Source organism: Trichoplusia ni, chromosome 21 (genome assembly GCF_003590095.1).
Source record: "Trichoplusia ni isolate ovarian cell line Hi5 chromosome 21, tn1, whole genome shotgun sequence".
NCBI lineage: Eukaryota > Metazoa > Arthropoda > Insecta > Lepidoptera > Noctuidae > Trichoplusia > Trichoplusia ni.
In genome coordinates, this window is record NC_039498.1 from 2,758,135 (window position 1) to 2,776,853 (window position 18,719).

General features: G+C 37.4%; 3 protein-coding genes across 7 annotated transcripts; all 3 read right to left on the bottom strand.

The window, feature by feature from the left end:
- Nucleotides 1–3,376: 3,376 nt before the first annotated feature.
- LOC113504158 (proline-rich protein 36-like) lies at nt 3,377–7,363 on the bottom strand. 4 transcript variants are annotated; one of them, XM_026886323.1, is made up of 9 exons: nt 7,123–7,363; nt 6,910–7,016; nt 6,568–6,616; nt 6,311–6,475; nt 5,784–5,994; nt 5,377–5,621; nt 4,927–5,046; nt 3,798–3,826; nt 3,377–3,600 (listed from the first exon to the last, which is right to left on the bottom strand). In XM_026886323.1, the coding sequence occupies exons 1-9, from the start codon at nt 7,140–7,142 to the stop codon at nt 3,398–3,400; spliced, it is 1,149 nt and encodes a 382-aa protein (XP_026742124.1). In that variant the 5' UTR covers nt 7,143–7,363; the 3' UTR covers nt 3,377–3,397. The 4 variants fall into 4 exon arrangements, with proteins under 4 accessions (XP_026742124.1, XP_026742123.1, XP_026742122.1 ...); XM_026886322.1 differs by having other exon boundaries at nt 6,311–6,472; nt 6,910–7,362; XM_026886321.1 differs by having other exon boundaries at nt 4,927–5,043; nt 6,910–7,362.
- A 1,211-nt stretch (nt 7,364–8,574) lies between these two features.
- Nucleotides 8,575–11,260, bottom strand: LOC113504166 (proton-coupled amino acid transporter-like protein CG1139). The gene is made up of 8 exons (XM_026886331.1): nt 11,042–11,260; nt 10,912–10,969; nt 10,450–10,600; nt 10,171–10,377; nt 9,808–10,083; nt 9,562–9,740; nt 8,958–9,127; nt 8,575–8,884 (listed from the first exon to the last, which is right to left on the bottom strand). Exons 1-8 carry the CDS (start codon nt 11,088–11,090, stop codon nt 8,643–8,645), a joined length of 1,332 nt encoding a protein of 443 aa, XP_026742132.1. The 5' UTR covers nt 11,091–11,260; the 3' UTR covers nt 8,575–8,642.
- A 1,573-nt stretch (nt 11,261–12,833) lies between these two features.
- Nucleotides 12,834–17,975, bottom strand: LOC113504246 (proton-coupled amino acid transporter-like protein CG1139). Of its 2 annotated transcripts, XM_026886441.1 has the most exons (8): nt 17,420–17,975; nt 17,251–17,308; nt 16,424–16,574; nt 16,146–16,352; nt 14,964–15,239; nt 14,719–14,897; nt 13,940–14,106; nt 12,834–13,617 (listed from the first exon to the last, which is right to left on the bottom strand). In XM_026886441.1, the coding sequence occupies exons 1-8, from the start codon at nt 17,478–17,480 to the stop codon at nt 13,343–13,345; spliced, it is 1,374 nt and encodes a 457-aa protein (XP_026742242.1). In that variant the 5' UTR covers nt 17,481–17,975; the 3' UTR covers nt 12,834–13,342. The 2 variants fall into 2 exon arrangements, with proteins under 2 accessions (XP_026742242.1, XP_026742241.1); XM_026886440.1 differs by having other exon boundaries at nt 17,251–17,975.
- Nucleotides 17,976–18,719: the final 744 nt, after the last annotated feature.

The window sequence follows — 18,719 nt, forward strand, 5'->3', positions numbered from 1 at the left end:
TTAATAAATGTTAGGAATAATTTATTGGTGTTTAATATATGTATATTAATATTAATTAGGAACTGTCTTCTCACAGGCCGACTAGTGCTGTCTTTGTTTTTCGCAAATAAATCGCTTTGCGCCAGGCTTTTTGCAGTAGGTATATATAATAAATAAAATATATATTATATCAAATTTATATATTTATTATAACTAATATATATAACTCAGAAAATGAGTATAAATTTTATGTATTTTATAAGTAAATTTACTAATATATTATTTTTATAAAATATTTATTTATATATATTATATAACATTTTATTATACTTATATTATAATATATAGTAGAAAATTTTATTAAATCAATGTACTCTTTAGAACTTAAGAAATAAATGTTGTGGTAATTTAAGGCTTTTAGACATTAATATTATGGACAATCGTCCCTTTGTAGTTCTAAAAGATTGTGATGACAGGAATTGTATGCAGGGGAAACAACTAGCAAGTCTGAAAGTATAGATGTCTATTTAATAATTAAAAATCACTGGCTGTACAACACCGATCCCAGGCAATTTAAAAAAAACACTCCTCTAAAAGAAAAAAAAACCTTTATTGTTTTGCCAGCAAAATAAATTCATTTATTCAAAATTCAAAGATGGAAAATATAATGAAAGGTATTTTATAATTCAATTTAATGAATAGAAATTATATAATATTTATAATTAGATATTTGATACGAATATTTACGAGGGTGATCTCATCATGCGAACTTAAAAACTACTAAACATAAATGTACGATGAATCCATGAAATAACATATTTGATTCATTTTTCTGGTGATAAAAGATAACTAACGCAAAAAAAATATTTTTCTTGTGATGGGATCTCGCCCAGAAAATGTATTTATATCATTAAAATATGGTGCGAAACGCTTTGTGATTATATATGAAAAAAAAAACAGCTATTGTGTGCTCAAAATTCAATAGGAGCTATACGTTTATCTAATAAACAAAGCAAAAATTAACTTAAAAAGGAAAGTATGACGTAAATAGTAGCTATGTTGAAACAACATATTTTTTATTACAGTAACCAAAAATATAATATTTATTGAAAGCTGGCGTGACAATAAATAAAAAAAAATACCTTATTCGGCATAATTGTCGATCCAATATGCAAAAGTTCGTCTTATTGACAAGACTCTACTTTTTAAAACCGCTTTAGAAGATTCAATTTGCTGAAAAACCACGTCATATTAATTAAAATTTCATTATTGTCGCTGTGGAAATGAGACGCGGCTTCATTTCGTGTAGTACGCTGTCTTACTTCGACAACGGCAATAGTGTTGTTTTATGCCTTTATGCGGTGGTTGTAGGCAATTTGTAGTCATATTTTGACAACGGTTTACTCATGCGTACTTATTGTTATTACCCGACTAGTGATGGACCCAATCGGAGTCCTGAACTGAGACCGTAAGCTGTCACGACAGCAAAGCCGCGAGTCGAACTACTGATATAAAATACGCGAGCAAACCATTATCAAGAATTAAGACTGTTTGATATCAAAGCCCACCTATTGTAGGGAAATTTATTTGTAATTGTTACTTTGCATTTAAAATAGTTATAGAAACAGTACGGAATGCGATGCGACACACCTTTTCTTGCATCAAGCAAGATTAAATTGAAAAAGTTGTATCCCAAGATAGAAACAGAATGGTTTATGTCTCCAGACCAGTGCCTACTTGTCTGGCGAGGAAGTATTTTGTGAAAGCGGCCAACGTTTTTATAAATAGATACAGACACACTTACACGATCATTTTCTAACGTGTTTTTCTCGTGAGAGAGACAGATTGCAAGTAACTCGACCACTGGCCATTTTGAAGTAAGACGACTTGTAGTCTATTTATAAAAATGTTAAATGATCGTTCCAATATAAATAACTGTCGTAGTTGTTTCAATCAAATATTATGTAGACAAAAGTAGGTTTAATGTGCTGCATCGCTTTTTATTATAATTTATATTATCATTGATTTTGTAAATATTTAAGTTTAATCCTATCCTATTTAACCATAATTGTGTTCATTTTTTTATTCTGGTAACAAGTTGTTAATTGTATCAATCTAGAAAAGGTTTCACTAACTTCCATTAATTTTATAAATCTGTAACTTCAACGTATTTTTCGTGATTTAATGTTAAAGATAATTTTAGGATTAATTTGTATAATTTACTTTATAATTAATTTCTTACAGTTTTTTATGAATTATTGTATTTATACTTAAATGTTTAGATTAAGTTTTTCATATTAAATTTGCTGCTAAAACCATGTTTTATTTATTGACCCTATATGTGAGACTAGCTGTTGCCCGCGACTTCGTCCCCGTGGGCAGAAGATATAAGTTATACCTGCCCTGTTTTTTTCACATGTTCCATTGTATCTTTGCTCCTATTAGTCGCAGCGTGATGGTTTATAGCCTGTAGCCTTCCTCGATAAATGGTCAAAACACAAAAAGAATTTTTCAATTCGGACCAGTAGTTCCTAAGATTATCGCGTTCAAACAAACAAACAAACTCTTCAGCTTTATATATTAGTATAGATATAGATTAATAATTATAAGCTTCAATCTACAAGTACAATATCCGAGGGGTTTATTTAATGGGACCTGATTTTAACGAAACTCACTGAAAATGAATGCTGAATAAAATAATATAAAATGCATTGTCATCATTATTATCCGATTAAAGATTTGCCGCAATTACCGTTAATTAATTCAAATTTAATTAATTCATGATTGTAAAATCCGGTACCATTTTTGAATTAATTAAACAACCTTTTATAGGGATTATGGTAAAAAATATAACTTTCTCTAATTTAACTACAGCCTCTGGGTTGCCCGAGGTGGACAGGTCTGGAACCGTTCATTGCTGCCTTTGTCAACCTTCTTTACTTGAATTATTGACATTAAGTGGCTTTTTACGGATGTGAAATCATTAATTCACTCCGGAGTGTCAGACTCTTACTGATTAAAGTTTCTTTGTCCTTCGTGTACCGGAACCACAGACAATCCAAGCTCTACGGAGTGGCGACGAAGTGGTTGCCAGTCTTATTGCCACCGCTCTTCCGGTCCCTTTCAACTTAATCTTTACACGATGCAGTTAAAATATGATTAAGTACGTGTACGAATTTATTTGCACCGTTGCCCTGCAATATTTTTTCTGTCTTACATGTACAAGCTTGTAGGACATGTCGTCAATTTTCCAGTTACACTTTCTATTTTATCATGAGCTCATGGAATCAAGTTAATTAAATAAAACAAATTAAATATTTTGTTACATTTATAGACGTTTTATTATATAAATCTGATAATGTGTCGTGAATTAAATCTCATAACAAAAATAAAAAAAAGTGAGGTGTGTTTAAAAATCTTAACATTTTGTATCATTATATCGCTTGGTGTGCGCGGGGGGCGCGGCGGGTGGGGTGTGTGGCGAGGAGGGGGGGCGCACGGCGCGGTCCAGCGCGCGGTTCAGGCGCTCGATGTGTCGCAGCTGGCGCAGCACGAGCCGCACGTGCGAGTCGCGCAGTGCGCGTACGCCGCCGAGCCACTCGTCAGTGCTCTCTGGCCTCTCTGTTTCATAAAAGTTTATTCAGTAACCAAAACACTGGAAGTACATTTACCAGAAATATTTTTTTTAACAAATTTTCAGTCAGCTGCCAAAATCATGCAAGGTTATTTCCATCCTTGTAAGGCTATGATAGGAAATTATTAGAGTGTTAGGACCATTATCAATATAAAATAATAAACATAAAAAAGGACGATCTTACCCTGCGTATCGTTGACACATCGAGAGTTCCTGCAACAGAAATAGCGTAAATGACAATATTGGCTGCGACTAGCTACCAAGTTTTGGGCTAAGCTGCGATTGTAACGTCTACGTAGCCGGTATCACACGTACTACAGATAATGATTGCAAATAGGGTGCCTAAGCTTAATTGCTTCTAATATAATTTAATGATCGCCCGAGGTATGTGGATTTTGTGTGGTTGCAGTTGTGGTATAGTACTGAGTTTGTTTTGACATTTCTTCTTAGGGTAGTCAGCTAGGAAATGTCGGCTCCATCGTTCTCAAAAAAGACATGTAAAAGTGACAAAATATCCTATTTGCAGAATAAATAATTTCATTTCATTTCATGTGTAAGCTTAAGGTTCAAAGGTGCAATAAAAGTACAAGTTGTTGTTAATTTAACAATGTGATAAGTTGTCGTACAACACATATAATTGACAAAATTCTGACCTGCTTTATTTTAACCTACGCAGAACTGCTATGTTCTACGAGCCAGGAGAACACATGAAGTCATATGCTACGGGCTACGGATAATGGCTTGTGCTACGCTCTAAAGGATACAGGTATTGCTACGGACTACGCTCAAAGGCACGCATTATAGGCTGAAATGTGCTAAAGGCTATCGCTAACGGTGTGTATCATACGTACGAACGAATTAATGGCTACGAATATTGCATGTAGCATCTGCTACGCTGTTCTACGTAACCATCTATTTCACACATGTTTGATTGGCAGAGCTCATTATACTATTATACGTGAAAGTTGGTTACGGCATATAACTTAGACTTGAAACGAAAGGACTTATAGTACTTGCGCACTCTGTAGGTAAAAATCTATACTAATATATAAAGCTGAAGAGTTTGTTCGTTTGTTTGAACACGCTAATCTCGGGAATTACTGGTCCAAATTGAAAAATTATTTTTGTGTTGAATAGACCATTCATTGAGGAAGGCTTTAGGCGATAAACCATCACGCTGCGACTAATAGGAGCAAAGATACAATGGAAAATGTGAAAAAAAACAGGGCAGGTATAAATCGTAACTTATATCTTCTACCCACGGGGACGAAGTCACGGGCAACACCTAGTAATGTTATAAAGTTGGTACATACACGGTGGCGTGCGCTTGAGTGGCAGCGTCGCGTAGCACATCGCGGCGGGTACCGTCCAGCCACACCAGCGGGAAGGTGTCGTTGGTCTCATGGCCGTCACATTCCAACGGTGGTCGTCTGCTGATACGGTGCAACACACAATTAACTTTGTTTTGAACTATGACTCTCTTGTTTTGACACGGAATTTCTTGTTGCTACTTTTATAATGAAATCTATGATATTACACTGGGTTCTTATTCTAAACCTTAACCTATTTTAAACAGTTCCTAAATAATCGACATATTCATAAAATAGGGAATAGGATTTATTTGTTACATTTACCATTCTTACATAAGTATCTGAAGTTTTGTCCGTTTTCGCATACATCTATTTTGTCAATATAGCCGAAAAGTCTGCGCTGAAAGAGCAAGTCAGTAGTAATTCAACTTTGGAAGAATAAACATTATTGACCTGTTATCAACATGATTTAACGAAGCTAAATCAGGTGAAACGGAGCGAGTGGAATATCCAGCATAGACTTGGTCAGGTGTCGGAGGAGTAGCCGGGAGAGGGGTGAGAGTGGGCGGCGGGGGCGCGGGGCGCACCGGCAGCGGCTGGCGCGCGCGCCGCACCGGCGAGCCGCAGCTGCTCGGCGTTAGCGGGAGCGTCGCCATCAGTTCGCACAACATGCTCCGCACTGCATTTTGACACTTCTCCTAAACAGAACATCCCCGAAGGTGAACAAAAGACGACGAAAGATGACAAAAGTATTTTTGGGGTACTATATTCTCTTTCTAGGACACAAAATAAAGTTTTGTTACATTTATAAATACGTCGTAATGAAAGGAAACGAATGGGACACAAATGGTTTCAGTTACATTGTCAGAGAGTGTGGAGTCCCCGACGGGGGCGATTTGAGCGATTGGTGCAGTGAGCGCGAGCGAGTCCGGAGCGGGCAGGGCAGGCGTAGACGGGCGCGCAGGCAGAGCGGGCGGTGTCACCGGCACCAGCTGCATCGGCACCGCCGGCGGCTGCATCGAGAAGTACGCGGACACCCTTCCAAATTCCGAGACGCTGCAGCCACTGCCTCTGTCGTATGTATACAACGAGCTATGTTTAGATCATGTGACTACTGTGACTAAAATATTTAGTAAGCTTTTATAACTAGTAGTAAAAGTGAGAGCCGGGCTTGCACACCGAAATCTGTAAAATATGGACACGGATCAGTAGGTTTGAGTATTTAATATAAATGATTCGCACCTTCATGCATTTCTCAGAAAAGGTCAGGTCAAAAGACAGACAGACGGACGGAAGCACGGAAGGTCGGTAGAGTAAGGGTTCCGTTTTCTCCCTACCAATTACGAAACCTTAAAGACACAAATCAAAATCTTCAACCTTAACTTACCGATTCAATATCCCGTACTGCATTTGGCTCGGATGGTAATGGGCAGGCGGCGGAGAGTGCATACGGCACGGAGACAGCTGCCCAATCGAGGCAGGTGTGGCCGTCGACGCCAACGGACTTCGTACGCCCTCAGACATAATCCGTTCCGCTTCTAAAGCCAACCTGCTGATATCATGGTATTTCTCCTAAATAAGTACATATCGGCAAATAAATTTACTTGAAAGCAATAGAACAATATACGCAATATCATGACTCACCGAACGGGTGAGGAAAGGGAGCGCTGGTACCGTTCTGGGCTGACCGATCCTGCGGATGAGCGGCTCGTCAATATCTGCTGTCTCCATTTTTTTCAAAAGAAGAAATACAAAAGTACTCTAAACAAAAGCGCTTGTCCAGGCTAGGTAATTAGTAACTATAAATACGTAATAATCTACACACAAACTCTCTTACACAAATGCTAAGTTTTGTTAAGGAAACCTTTTGACACCATACAGTTGCCGTTATACATACAGCTATTAGAAGGCCCTAAATTGATATAGTTGCTCCTGATCATTTATTATAGTAATATTTGAGTTACAGTGGTGGACAAGCAATCTAACCGGGAGTGGCACGCGGTGACAGACGGTCAGGAGAGGCGCGCGGCGACAGGCTCTGGGGCCAAGCGCTGCGAGTAGGCTCCGGGTTCATCTCGTGCTCGGGCTCGCATCTGAGGCAGGTAGCGGCGCGGTTACTATCCATATTTAAAGGCGCGGCATTGTCTTGGTTTCAAACTCGACTAAGTCGCCGCGAATGTTTTATTTAGAATATCTTACAGGATATCGGCGAACTTCATACTGGCCCAACTATCATTGGTGTTTGATTTTTTCACGAAGAATTTTGTACAAAACTCATGTACACACAACCGTACACAATAAACACAAAGTTTGCTTAAATATTAAAGCACTGGTAAAACGTCACACAGAAATGTTTTTGGGAAGAATGTGAATAGCATAGAGTCTGTCACTTGTTTTCAAAGTTCACGACGTAGTATTGTTGTTATAGGTTTGTCACTAGTAATGTTGCCATGTTCATCTTTGTATAAAAACTTCGCTTACGTACTTAGTCAAAATCTTTACAGTTACGATTTTTCCTGTAAAGTTGAGCTGTATAGGCCTATACGTGAGACACATGGCCAAATACTAATTGGATGCCCCACGGCATTTGGTTGCTTGCGTAGAGTTGATTGATTGTGAAGCGTCACGTAAATTAACTATTCTCTAGATAGAGCAATTTAATCCTTGCTTCGCGAGGATACCACTAACATTCAAGTGTAATGCACAAAGACGCCCTGATTCAAGTATTCATTCGCTTGTTTGCCACGGCGATCGATCCCTTTAAAATTCAGTCTCTATAAAACCGCCACTGCTGCGTATTCTATTTATTTAATTCACTCACAAAATCAGACATGCTTGAAGCCCGGACTAGAATCCAAAGGAACAATTATTGGTCGAGTTGAAACGTTTGTTCGGATATGGTTATCATTTTCACCAAGGCGTCAAACCTGAGAATTATTTTAAAAGAAGTGGAATTCTTCCTCAATAATGAGTAATACGAGGCTGCTGGTAGATGTCCGAGCCAGGGAGGGAGAACTAATACTAAGTGGGAAACAATAATTTTCTTTTTTTTATCATTTAATTGTGACTATACAGCTTGTTTTCAGAGTTTTATCAGGTGCCTGACGTGACTTCACATTTCCTTGAAAAACTTTCAGGTGGACTAGATTCCTTGAAATGCGCATTGCCCCATTGTCCTTATTTTTTTATAACAGCATCAGAAATACATCTTCTGTGGAAATTTCATCTATCTAGCATTCACGAGATACAAACTACTAACGGACAGATAGGTTGACAGAAAGTGGAGCGTCAGTAAAGGGTTTCCGATTTTACATTTTGGATCCGAACTCTAAAAAAGACACCCTTACGTTATTAGTTCTTACCTTACAGGATTCTTTGTAGTGCTACTTACAAGCAGCTTGCCACCTGCAGTGGGAAAGTATCATTTGAATTTGACTCTTAGATGCGAACCGGAACCGTCGGGAGCCGAAATATCATCAGGCTTGCTGCTTCTTAACGATTCCGAGTAGCCCACATTTCGAGCATGAGGGCCGTATGTTTATTGAGCGCCGATCAGGGGCCAGCAAGCAAACTTTCGATTTTAACGGCAGCCAAAGACCAGGATAAGTGCATACTATAACTGTGACATGACTTTAAAAATAAACAGTGTTGTTACTGGTGAGTACAGATTTATTTTCGATTACTTGTTTGGTTACATTTTAATTTACAAATCACGAAAATTATTGCCAAGCCTCAGCCATCTCGGCTAAGCTGTTTGCAACGCCAGCGCACAAACTAAATATACCAAAAATTATGATCAAAATATCACGCGTCAATCTGTAGTAACAGAATCCAAAGTCACCCGGGTAAAAGAGACACGCGTCCATGATGGCGGGAAATACTACGGCAGCCATCGACAGGCACAGAGCACCAATCAGACCCATGAATGGGCCAAGCATAGGAGCCGCCACAGCCATCGAGACTGCAACAAAAACAAACAAGTTGGACCGAGGCACTAAAGAACAACGGAACTGGGTTGATCATTTTGCACTTACATGGTATTACGACGAGGAAGACCCTGAGTAAGTAGTCCCATAGTCTTTCTGCTTTGGGCTTATATTTCTTCAAAATCTTCTGCCAAACGATTTGGTAAGCCACAAAATTTTGCAGTGGAAAGGATAGAAACAGGGATATAGCAAAAGCAAGTCTTGCGGCTTGAGCCTTTCTGTAATCATGTTGGTTGTTTTATTAATAAATAACAGTAAGTAGTAGAAACGGAAAATGGTCAGCTAACCAGACGATGGTATAACAGACCAATTTATTATAAGGTTTAACTTTTTTCGTTACTTTAAATTAGTGATAGTCAGTAATACCTAAAAGTAACACTTAAATCTAAAGTAAAAATAGGTTTATCACCTATTCTTATGAATAAGTAGTAAAAAATGCGAACGGGTTACCCTAACCTCTCATGATCCTGCCGAATTGACAGAGAAAACGGGGAAACAGTGTCTGAGGTTGACATTATCATGCGCATACCTTGATTTCGTTGACTTTCCGAAATTTTCATTATTTCTAACCCGTACAGCCGTGGTTTATCCAACATAATAAATGGAGTCATATGCTTCAAAATGACTTCAGCAATAGCTACATTTCACTTACTTGTCCTCTAATGGTAAATTGAGGGTTATAGATGCTTTGACCTCGTCACCATATTTAAGATAACCGAAAACGCCTAGCACGCAGAATATGGCCACAATGATAGCCATACCGATACTGAACAGTCCGAAGAGTCCAGTGAAATCCTTGGGGTTCTCCATGTTGTACTCAAGCGCCAGCACCTGCACAGAGACCGAGATCAGCAAGGGTCTGAACGCACAGCACCGTGCTTTACAGTAAAATACTCACCACTCCAACTGCTTCTAACGCAAACAGGGTTATACCGATGAATACGGGAACTTCGAATACGCCTTTTGGTGAAAATTTCCTCGCATCGATTTCAACATCATCTTGGATCAGGTAAAAAAACACGAGGATAATTCCCAACAGGGTTGTTATATTCGCAGTCGAAGAAACAGGCGACAATAGTTTTAGATCTTTTATCATGCTTAGTAAAAGAAGCGGAGGGAAGACAAAGACGATAATCATTCGCAACGAGTATTCGATACCGTAGAAGTCAAGGACCTGTGGAATATTTTATAGCATGGATAATTATCAAAGGAAAAATTAAATCTGAGATCAAAGATTCCATGCTTATGATTTTTTTGTTACCTGTTTTACATTCTCAGATACGAATACAAAATATATAGCGCAAACACCAATTTGCCAGACGATGAGAAATATGTCAACGAGCTGATAGAACAAGGGACCGGACCACCGGATCCACTTCGGGCCCATTTTGACTGACTCCATCATACCTCGAGGAAATTTAACGTATCCCTTTTTTAACTTCTTGCATACCTTATACTCTGCAATGACCTGCAACATAAAACTTGCTTAAATGTTGGAATATAAACTGTTGTATTTAAACCTCAAAGAGCTTTTACATACCAATATTTGTATGCAGTACGTGGCAATGGCTCCGAGTAAAATGATACCCACGGTACCCATTATAATGCCCAGGCGTCGTACGGCGTCGGGCATAGCCAGCAAGCCTGCACCGATACAGCCCTTAAGCAAGTGTATCATGGTTTCCCCGTACCTAAAACATGAAAGTGAACTTTAATAACTTGCTTTTTACACATTTTTCTAAGTATTATTTAAATTAATAATTTTAATTTAAAAAAGTGCCATCCACTGTATATTCGATTTAAAGAAACCTTGTTTGAAAACGAGATTCGAATGACGAACGTTTGAGGTTAGCTGTTATGTTCACGATGAAAACCTGTATGAAATCTTTAGATATCCCCCTGCTTGATATATTTAAGCCAAAGCTAAAGCAATGGGAATTACTAAGTGTGATTGCTTATTCCAGGCAATAATGTTATTATAAAGTGTAGATGGTAATATTACGTGGTAGGCTTCGGGACTTTTCGGTGTAGATGGGGATCATAGTTTTCGTCATCCTCGCCTGTAACAAAAGCGCGCAGTGAGTGGAGGGCGCGGCACGGGACTGTCGACTGTCAGTTCTCTATATACTCACGTCCAGTGATGGTCTCCACCAGACCTGAAATATACCTATATATAAACATTTTTGCACCACCGGGATCTCTTACTCAGGCCCAAAAATGAGATCCAACTACGAGGAAATTTATCTTTCTAAATTGAATTTATGATGAAAATTTTTCATTACGATCTTAGTAAATGTTGTATTGTCAAAAGTAATGTTTTTTTTTAATAAATGATTATATTCTGCTATCAATAAGGCCAATGTTTGTGGTAACTTCTTATAATCCGCAACCTCTATGCTTGATGATTGTTTGTAAGATAATATTCGAAAATTAAAATAATGTTACAGACTTGGTATCGTCAATTTAGCCCGTCCTTGAGCTTAGTATTATGCGTGGGTAACTTGTGTAAATATACAGTGACTTTGTGAACTGATCCAGATTCCAAATGTACGGCTCTGCCGCACTAATTAAAAGTTTCCAATACATTTAGTACCTGTCCGTCGCACGCACGCATAGCGCGCACAGATTAGTTGAAATTTTTAAAAAATATTTTCAGTTTTAGAATTTAAAAATCCCCGACGTTTTACTACAAGCCACCACAGGCAGACACAGACACTAGAACACACAGAGACACAGTCCCGCACACATAGCGTGGACACACATCATCGGGGGCTATAAGAGCCAGACACTCAAGATTGGTTCTTGATGAGATGTTTATGCCTGGCTGAGTTATTTTTTTACATACTTAGCCTGTTTTAGATACACAGGCAAAGTCCTCCGCCTTCCTCTTCAGAACTTCTACATACTTAATACTGCACTGTGTGCGACCTATCGGCTCCCTGGCGCGAATTAGTTGATACTTTACCTTAATTATGCTTTCCGTGTTTTCAGACGTTTTTGTCATACAGTAAAACGGGGTGAATAGAGGTATTTTTGGGGTAAATAGGGACGGAAGTTTTGTTAAAATTTGGACGTTTAACAAGACAAAATATAAAAATTATATGTACATTCTCAAGCTCAAAGAATATTGAGTGCAAGTATTTTTATGTCGCCAAATGCATGCGTTTCCCTAAAAAAAAAACACTATTTTCTAATCACCCCTTGAATCTCTATTCACCCCGTTTTACAGTACCTATTACTGCTCTTAAAAATTGTAAATTTATATCCGTGGTGCCTATCTCAGTTGTCAATCTCTTTCCTACAACTACGTATTTCTTCTCATGTGTCCCGCTTGTCATGGAGGGAAGTGAAACCTTTTTTCTTACTCCTCCTTTTTACCATTTCTTGATAATTTCGTTTCCAAGGCAGTTAAGTGTCCCCGCTGGGACACACTGAACTTGTGTTTTGGTGGTTTTCGTTGGATTCATTGTAGATCCTGGCTTACAGGAGTTGCAATGACGGTAATGTGTGGTCTCGGTAAAAGCATACAACAAAGTGATACCTTTTTGCGTAAATGTAGATTTTTTCATTCGAATTAGCTTACCAAAAATAATAGTTTGTCAGTTCGAGTCGGAGTGCGGCTTTGCTAAAAGCACCGGATTACAATACCATACCGAGAGAGCTTTCAATTTTTTTAAGCTCACTGTAGCTTTTTTATGGTAATACACTTTGTGAGAAAAAAAAATGCATTTTTTGAAGGTGATCTTTTGTAAACTTGAGTAATAATCCTCATCTAAATAAATACGTTAAAGGGTGTTAAAGGTTGCTAATAACCGAAATCTACATAATAGTGGCGTGTGGCGCTATCTGTCAAAAAGTTCAACTTTGCGCGGTCAGCCTACTATATCATTGAGGATCAAGCAGCACTTAAATAAAACTACGAAGTTTAAAAAAAATATCATTTACTGAATTCTCAAAGCCAGAGTAGTAGAAAAAAAAGTAGGAATTACAAAAATTGCGATGCGGAACATGTTTTAATGCTTGTAAGTGTAATAAAATAAATCGTAACACGCCTTTTTGTTAAGTAAATGATTTCTGTACATGCTTAAAAAGTAGGCAATCTAAAGGGCAAGTTAATAGCTGCTCTTATAGCATATGGAGCTTGCTGCGTTGGAGAGCAGCCGGCCTGACTGCTGCTCAGGCCTAGTAATGTACAGGACTCAGTAACAAGGTTGTAGCTTGGTCCTTGAACAAGGCCACAACCTTGTCGATATAAAATGAGTCAGCTTCATTTCTCAAGACCAAAATGAATACCTTTTGCTAGTTTGACACAATTTTGAATAATGTTACTTTAATAACCTGGTATGAATTATAAGTGGGGATCTCCTAGTGCAAGAATAAGTGAGAGACTGCATGTACTGTTTATGCACCTCATTGTTCCTCATAACCTCACCTCACTCCTCACCAGGCGCTGGTACAGGTTGTTGTTCATTCATGTGTTCATATATCTCTAGAAGACTCGTATAAACACCGGAAACCATACTAAATGTGCCTACTATTATGATAAGAACGTCGCGAGTAAATTTGTAGTAGCACAATCCGAAGTTCTTGGGCCAGTGCAGGCATAGGTCCATGATGCCCGGGAACACGATGGCAACCATGGTGAGGCTCAGCGCACCAATCAGACCCATGAAGGGACCCAGAGAAGGAGCTGCCACCGCCATTGAAACTGGAAAAATCATAGTAGACAGTTTAATTTATATACCCCCTTCAATGCAATTAGATGGCTACCTTAGAATGTATTTAAAACGTGTGTTATTTTCACTATTATCTAGGTCTAAATATATGTGCATATTTTTTGTGCATTACTTTTTCCAAAATATATAAATTTTATTATTGGCATTCCTAACATAAACAGTTTTGTATTGTTGTACATTGCGTTACAATAATTTGTTACTTTTTTCTCCTCAATAAACTCATGATTTGGGTCAATCATTTGGGAGTCATAATAGAAAAGTGGAATAATTAATATTGATGTACTATTAACTCACATGGTATCAATACGAGACCAAAGCGCAGACAGGAGTCTATTATGAAGACAAACGACTTTATCCTTTTCCGAGTTTTCTGCCATATGATATGGTATGCCACAAAGTTTTGCAGTGGAAAAGATAGAAAAAGCGCCGCAGCAAAAGCAAGTTTCGCCGCTTGAGCCTTTCTGCAATGTTAATGAAAATTTGAATCAATAAAATTATAGCTAGAAAATAGTTAAGTAGTAGAAACCGGAATCCAGTCTCAAGCTGTCACTTATTTGTTAATCCTAAATGTTGTTATGCTAGGCAACTAATGCAATAGCGAATTTGTTACCCACTAAATAATTTGATTCCTGCGTCGCATTACTTTTAGAAATCTTATGAGAGCATTAAAGCAGTTATCATCATTCATTCTGCAGTGACTGCAAGTAAATGGCGTAAATCAACTAACTAATGGATATAAATCTTTTTTGACGTAGCCCTATAGCCCGAAAAATATTATGACCATCAGTGGCACTATTAGAAAGGACGCGCTAAAACTTACTTTAATAGAATGTTTCAGTTAAGTAGCTAATTATAATAGTAATGAGCAAACCTCATTAAAAGACTATGTTGTCAATCCAAATACGTATCTATTGTTCTCGACTAATCGGTACGTTTCCCTACGCCGTTGCATGAAAAGTAAAGATGATGAATACGGTTAAAAGCAAGATGAAAGGCTAGAGGGGTATAGCTAAATGACCCCAACTATAAAAATTAAAGTAAACATTTTAATGTGTTTAATGAAAAACACTTACTTCTCATCATATGGTAGATTGAGAGTGATGGAAGCCCGAATGTCTTGCCCATACTTGAGGTATCCAAGTACGCCTAGAGATGCGAAAATTGATACAATTATGAACATGCCGATACTGAACAGTCCAAACAAGCCAGTGAATTCCTTCGGTTTCTCCATGTTGTACTCGAGCGCCAGAACCTGCACAGAGATCGTATTAAGTCTGGGTTAAGCAGCACTCCATCGCATCGCGTTATCATCACTCACCACTCCCACAGCTTCAAGGGCAAACAGGGTTATACCAACAAAAACTGGAAACTCTTCAATTCCTTGCGATCTGTACTTCTCATCATCTACTATTAATTCTTCTTGAATCAAGTAAAAAAATACAAGAATCAGCCCGAGCCCAATTAGGACATTCGAAAACGAAGAGATTGGCGATAAAAATTTGAGATCCTTGACCCAGCTCAGCACAAGCAGGATGGGAAAGCAGCAACAGATTAGAAACCTCACGGAGTACTCTATACCGTAGAAATCAAGAACCTGTTGACAAAGTATTCACGAATCACTCTCAAATGCCGCGAATAGGACATTTCTGTCATTATACCCTATTCAACGAGCCATGAGCCAAAAGGTAAACAAACCATAAAAAGGGTTCTTTATATGTCACGATTGATGTACTGCACTTAATTTATAAAAATAACTACGGAAGCATACACAGACAACATAAGAAATTATATTTTAGTACGAAGTCTATAAAACGTTTGTAATCCGTTCAGACTTATTTGAAATCAAATATCATAAATGCCTTAAATTATTTTCTTAATTTTAATTAATTATGAATTAAATAAATAATAAATAGTTTACATGTAAAAGAACCTAAAAAAGAAACTATTCTCAAACTTGGAACGCATTTTAATACGACTAAATGAAGACCACAGATACTGCGAACATTTTACATAAAAATGTGACGTTTTTTCATCGGTCGGGTCATACCCGCCATCTTTACGATCGAACAACTTGTTGATGTGAGAAATCCCACTGCAGACATTTTCGTTAAATTCATGTTATTCCGTTGTTACTTTTATTGTTTTCATTAGGTTTATTATTTTGTTACGTTTAAAGTTATTTGTTAATTGTTTTGTTTTAGTTATATTGACGTTTTCGTGTAATAACATAAGTGTACCTGAACCTGGGCTAAGCAATGTTTGTACTTTTTCTTAGATTTTTTTTCTTATTTTTTATTATCTTCATAGTTGAGTACCTCCTAACAAAACTTGAGCATTTATTTGAACATGTGAACTATGTAAGATAAACTGAAACATAAATAAAATCATATAGAGATAGTTAAATGAAAATAAAAACTAAAATAAAAGTTTGGGGAACATTGATTTCTTTGTTTACACTTTGGCTCAAGCCCCGATGAATAGGGTATAGGTATTTATTTACCTGTTTTACGTTTTCTGATACGAATACAAAATATATAGCGCAGACACCAATTTGCCACATTATAAGAAATATGTCGACAAGTTGGTAAAATAATACGCCGGACCAACGCATACATTCTGGACCACTTTGGATAGCCACTTTCATGCCCTTAGGAAACTTGACGTAGCCGCGTTTCATTTTCTTGCACACTTTATATTCTGCATAGACCTGGAATCACGTAAAGAAATCTTATAGTTTTAGTCTCCAAATATTAAAATAATTTAAAACAGTATACTGACCAACAATTGTATACAATACGTAGAGAATAATCCGATGCTGATGATCCCAATGGCGCCCATAATGATACCCATACGGCGCACAGCGTCGGGCATGGCGAGCATGCCCGCTCCCATGCTGCCTTTTAGCATGTGCATCATGGTCTCACCGTACCTGAAATCAGAAAAAAGTCTCAGAATATGTCATAATAGCTTCGCAACTACCGAAAACCAGATTCGTAGGTAAGCTACTACACTGATTGCACTGAAACCGGTAGATACGACCCAGAAGATATGCATACAGTTTAATTAAAAAAGAACTATTTTTTTACACCCAACTAACTAAGACGGAAGCACGACAGCGCTAGTGACAGAACAAGCAATATTTTACAAACTAGGTACCAGAAATTGCACCGAATAAAAAACGCCTCCTTTACGAGATATCGGCAACATTAAATTATATAATAATATATATAATAATATAATATTGGACAACATTCACACAACGCCATCTAGTCTCAAATTAAGCAGAGCTTGTGTTATGAGTACTAGACAACTGATAAACATACTTATATAGTTCTAAATACATACATAATATAGATAAATTACACCCAGACACAGAACAAATGATCGTGCTCATCACACAAACATTTGTCCTGGGTGGGAATCGAACCCACGACCTCCGGTATAGCAGTCAGGGTCACTAACCACTAAACCAACAGGCCCGTCAATTTGCTTTACGTACGACCCAACAACCCTTTCCACTCATTCGCTCGTTTAAAAGAGATGGCTATTATAATGCTGCTCTGAACTACCTTTATGATTTTAAAACCAAAGTAACTAATAATTACGTTGTAGGCTTGGGGACTTTTCGGTGGGCGTGCGGATCATAATTCTCCTCATTTTCGCCTGCAACATAAAATAGGTAAGTTGTGATGATGACGATGATGCTGTCTATAGAAGATGGGCTGTGCGGGCCGTGCAGACCATGCAAGCAGTACCAGCTGAGCGAGAACTCACCTCCGCCGATCAAATCGACCATCCCCACCATGTACTGGAAGATATTTTTTGACAAAATCATTTTGTTATGCTGCTTTTCGTCAGACAAATTCCAAAAAGTTAACTAATAGAATTTACGTTAACCAATTCATAATTATTTCACAAAGAAACTCATTAATAAAAAATATATCTTGCGTAGAAAATTTTTGAATGATATTCTATCAGAATAATGATGACATCTGTCAGTAATTTCAATTCTTCTTCTTCAGTTCTTAACGGGCATTATTTGTATTATGTTGTATTATGGTCAACCTATTTGTTAAAAACTTTTTAAGTAGTGTGTAAAATGGACGACCATGATAAAACTATAGCAATAGCCCATGTTAGTCCTACATCGACATATTACAATAGTTTTATATCTTCTATCGTTAGCTACTGGGATAGCTACACCATCATATTTTTGAGTAAAGGTATCAACAAGTCCTTGGCATTTTGGACCTGTGTCTCTGTACAACTGACGTGTTAAATTAGAACCACTAATGCCTGTCCTGAGTCTGGGTGCCTTTGTGCATGTGAATTGAATGTTTGTTAAGCCCCCCGTGACACAAGGATTAAATTCCATAATGCGGGAGTCGTTTACAAAAATGAAAAGTAAAATCAGTCACACAGTTCCATTCTTCAAATTATAAGCTATGTAAGTGTTAATTTTCAAAAATATTTTTATAAATCATCGGGGTGACATTTTCTATACAGAATAAACCCATCTTAAAAAAAATATAAGCTTCAGTACCTAGTGTCTCATAGAAAGTAGTATTTTTACTGCAGTAGTTATATCTCTGTAAACGACATTACGAGTATACTTCTTTCCTGCGAACCTAAATAAAAAGAATCTTACTTGCGATACTATTATACCTGTTTTACAACTGCCAACGCCATCTATCCGGTTGCCGTGAAAGCTAAAGCTATCTTTCATGTTTATAAGGAGCGATATGAAAATATTGAGGAGGACAAGGAATTTGTAATTATTAGTTAACTCTTAAAATGCTCAACAGGGATTTGATTATTGTATGCCTAAATGGGCTGATTGTTGTACTGTATTATTATTATTTAAGACCTGTAACCCAAACCATCAACACATAAAGATACTTTGACTTTGACGTTTTAACTTTGATACATTATTGAAAAAAAAAAACTTTTTAACTAAATCTACTTTTCTCCGAAAATGTGCAATATGAAAGATTAAAACTAATTACCTACGTAGGCAACTACAGTAACCGTTTAGAGCAAACTGATTCCGAAAATATTAATTGTAGTTAATTCG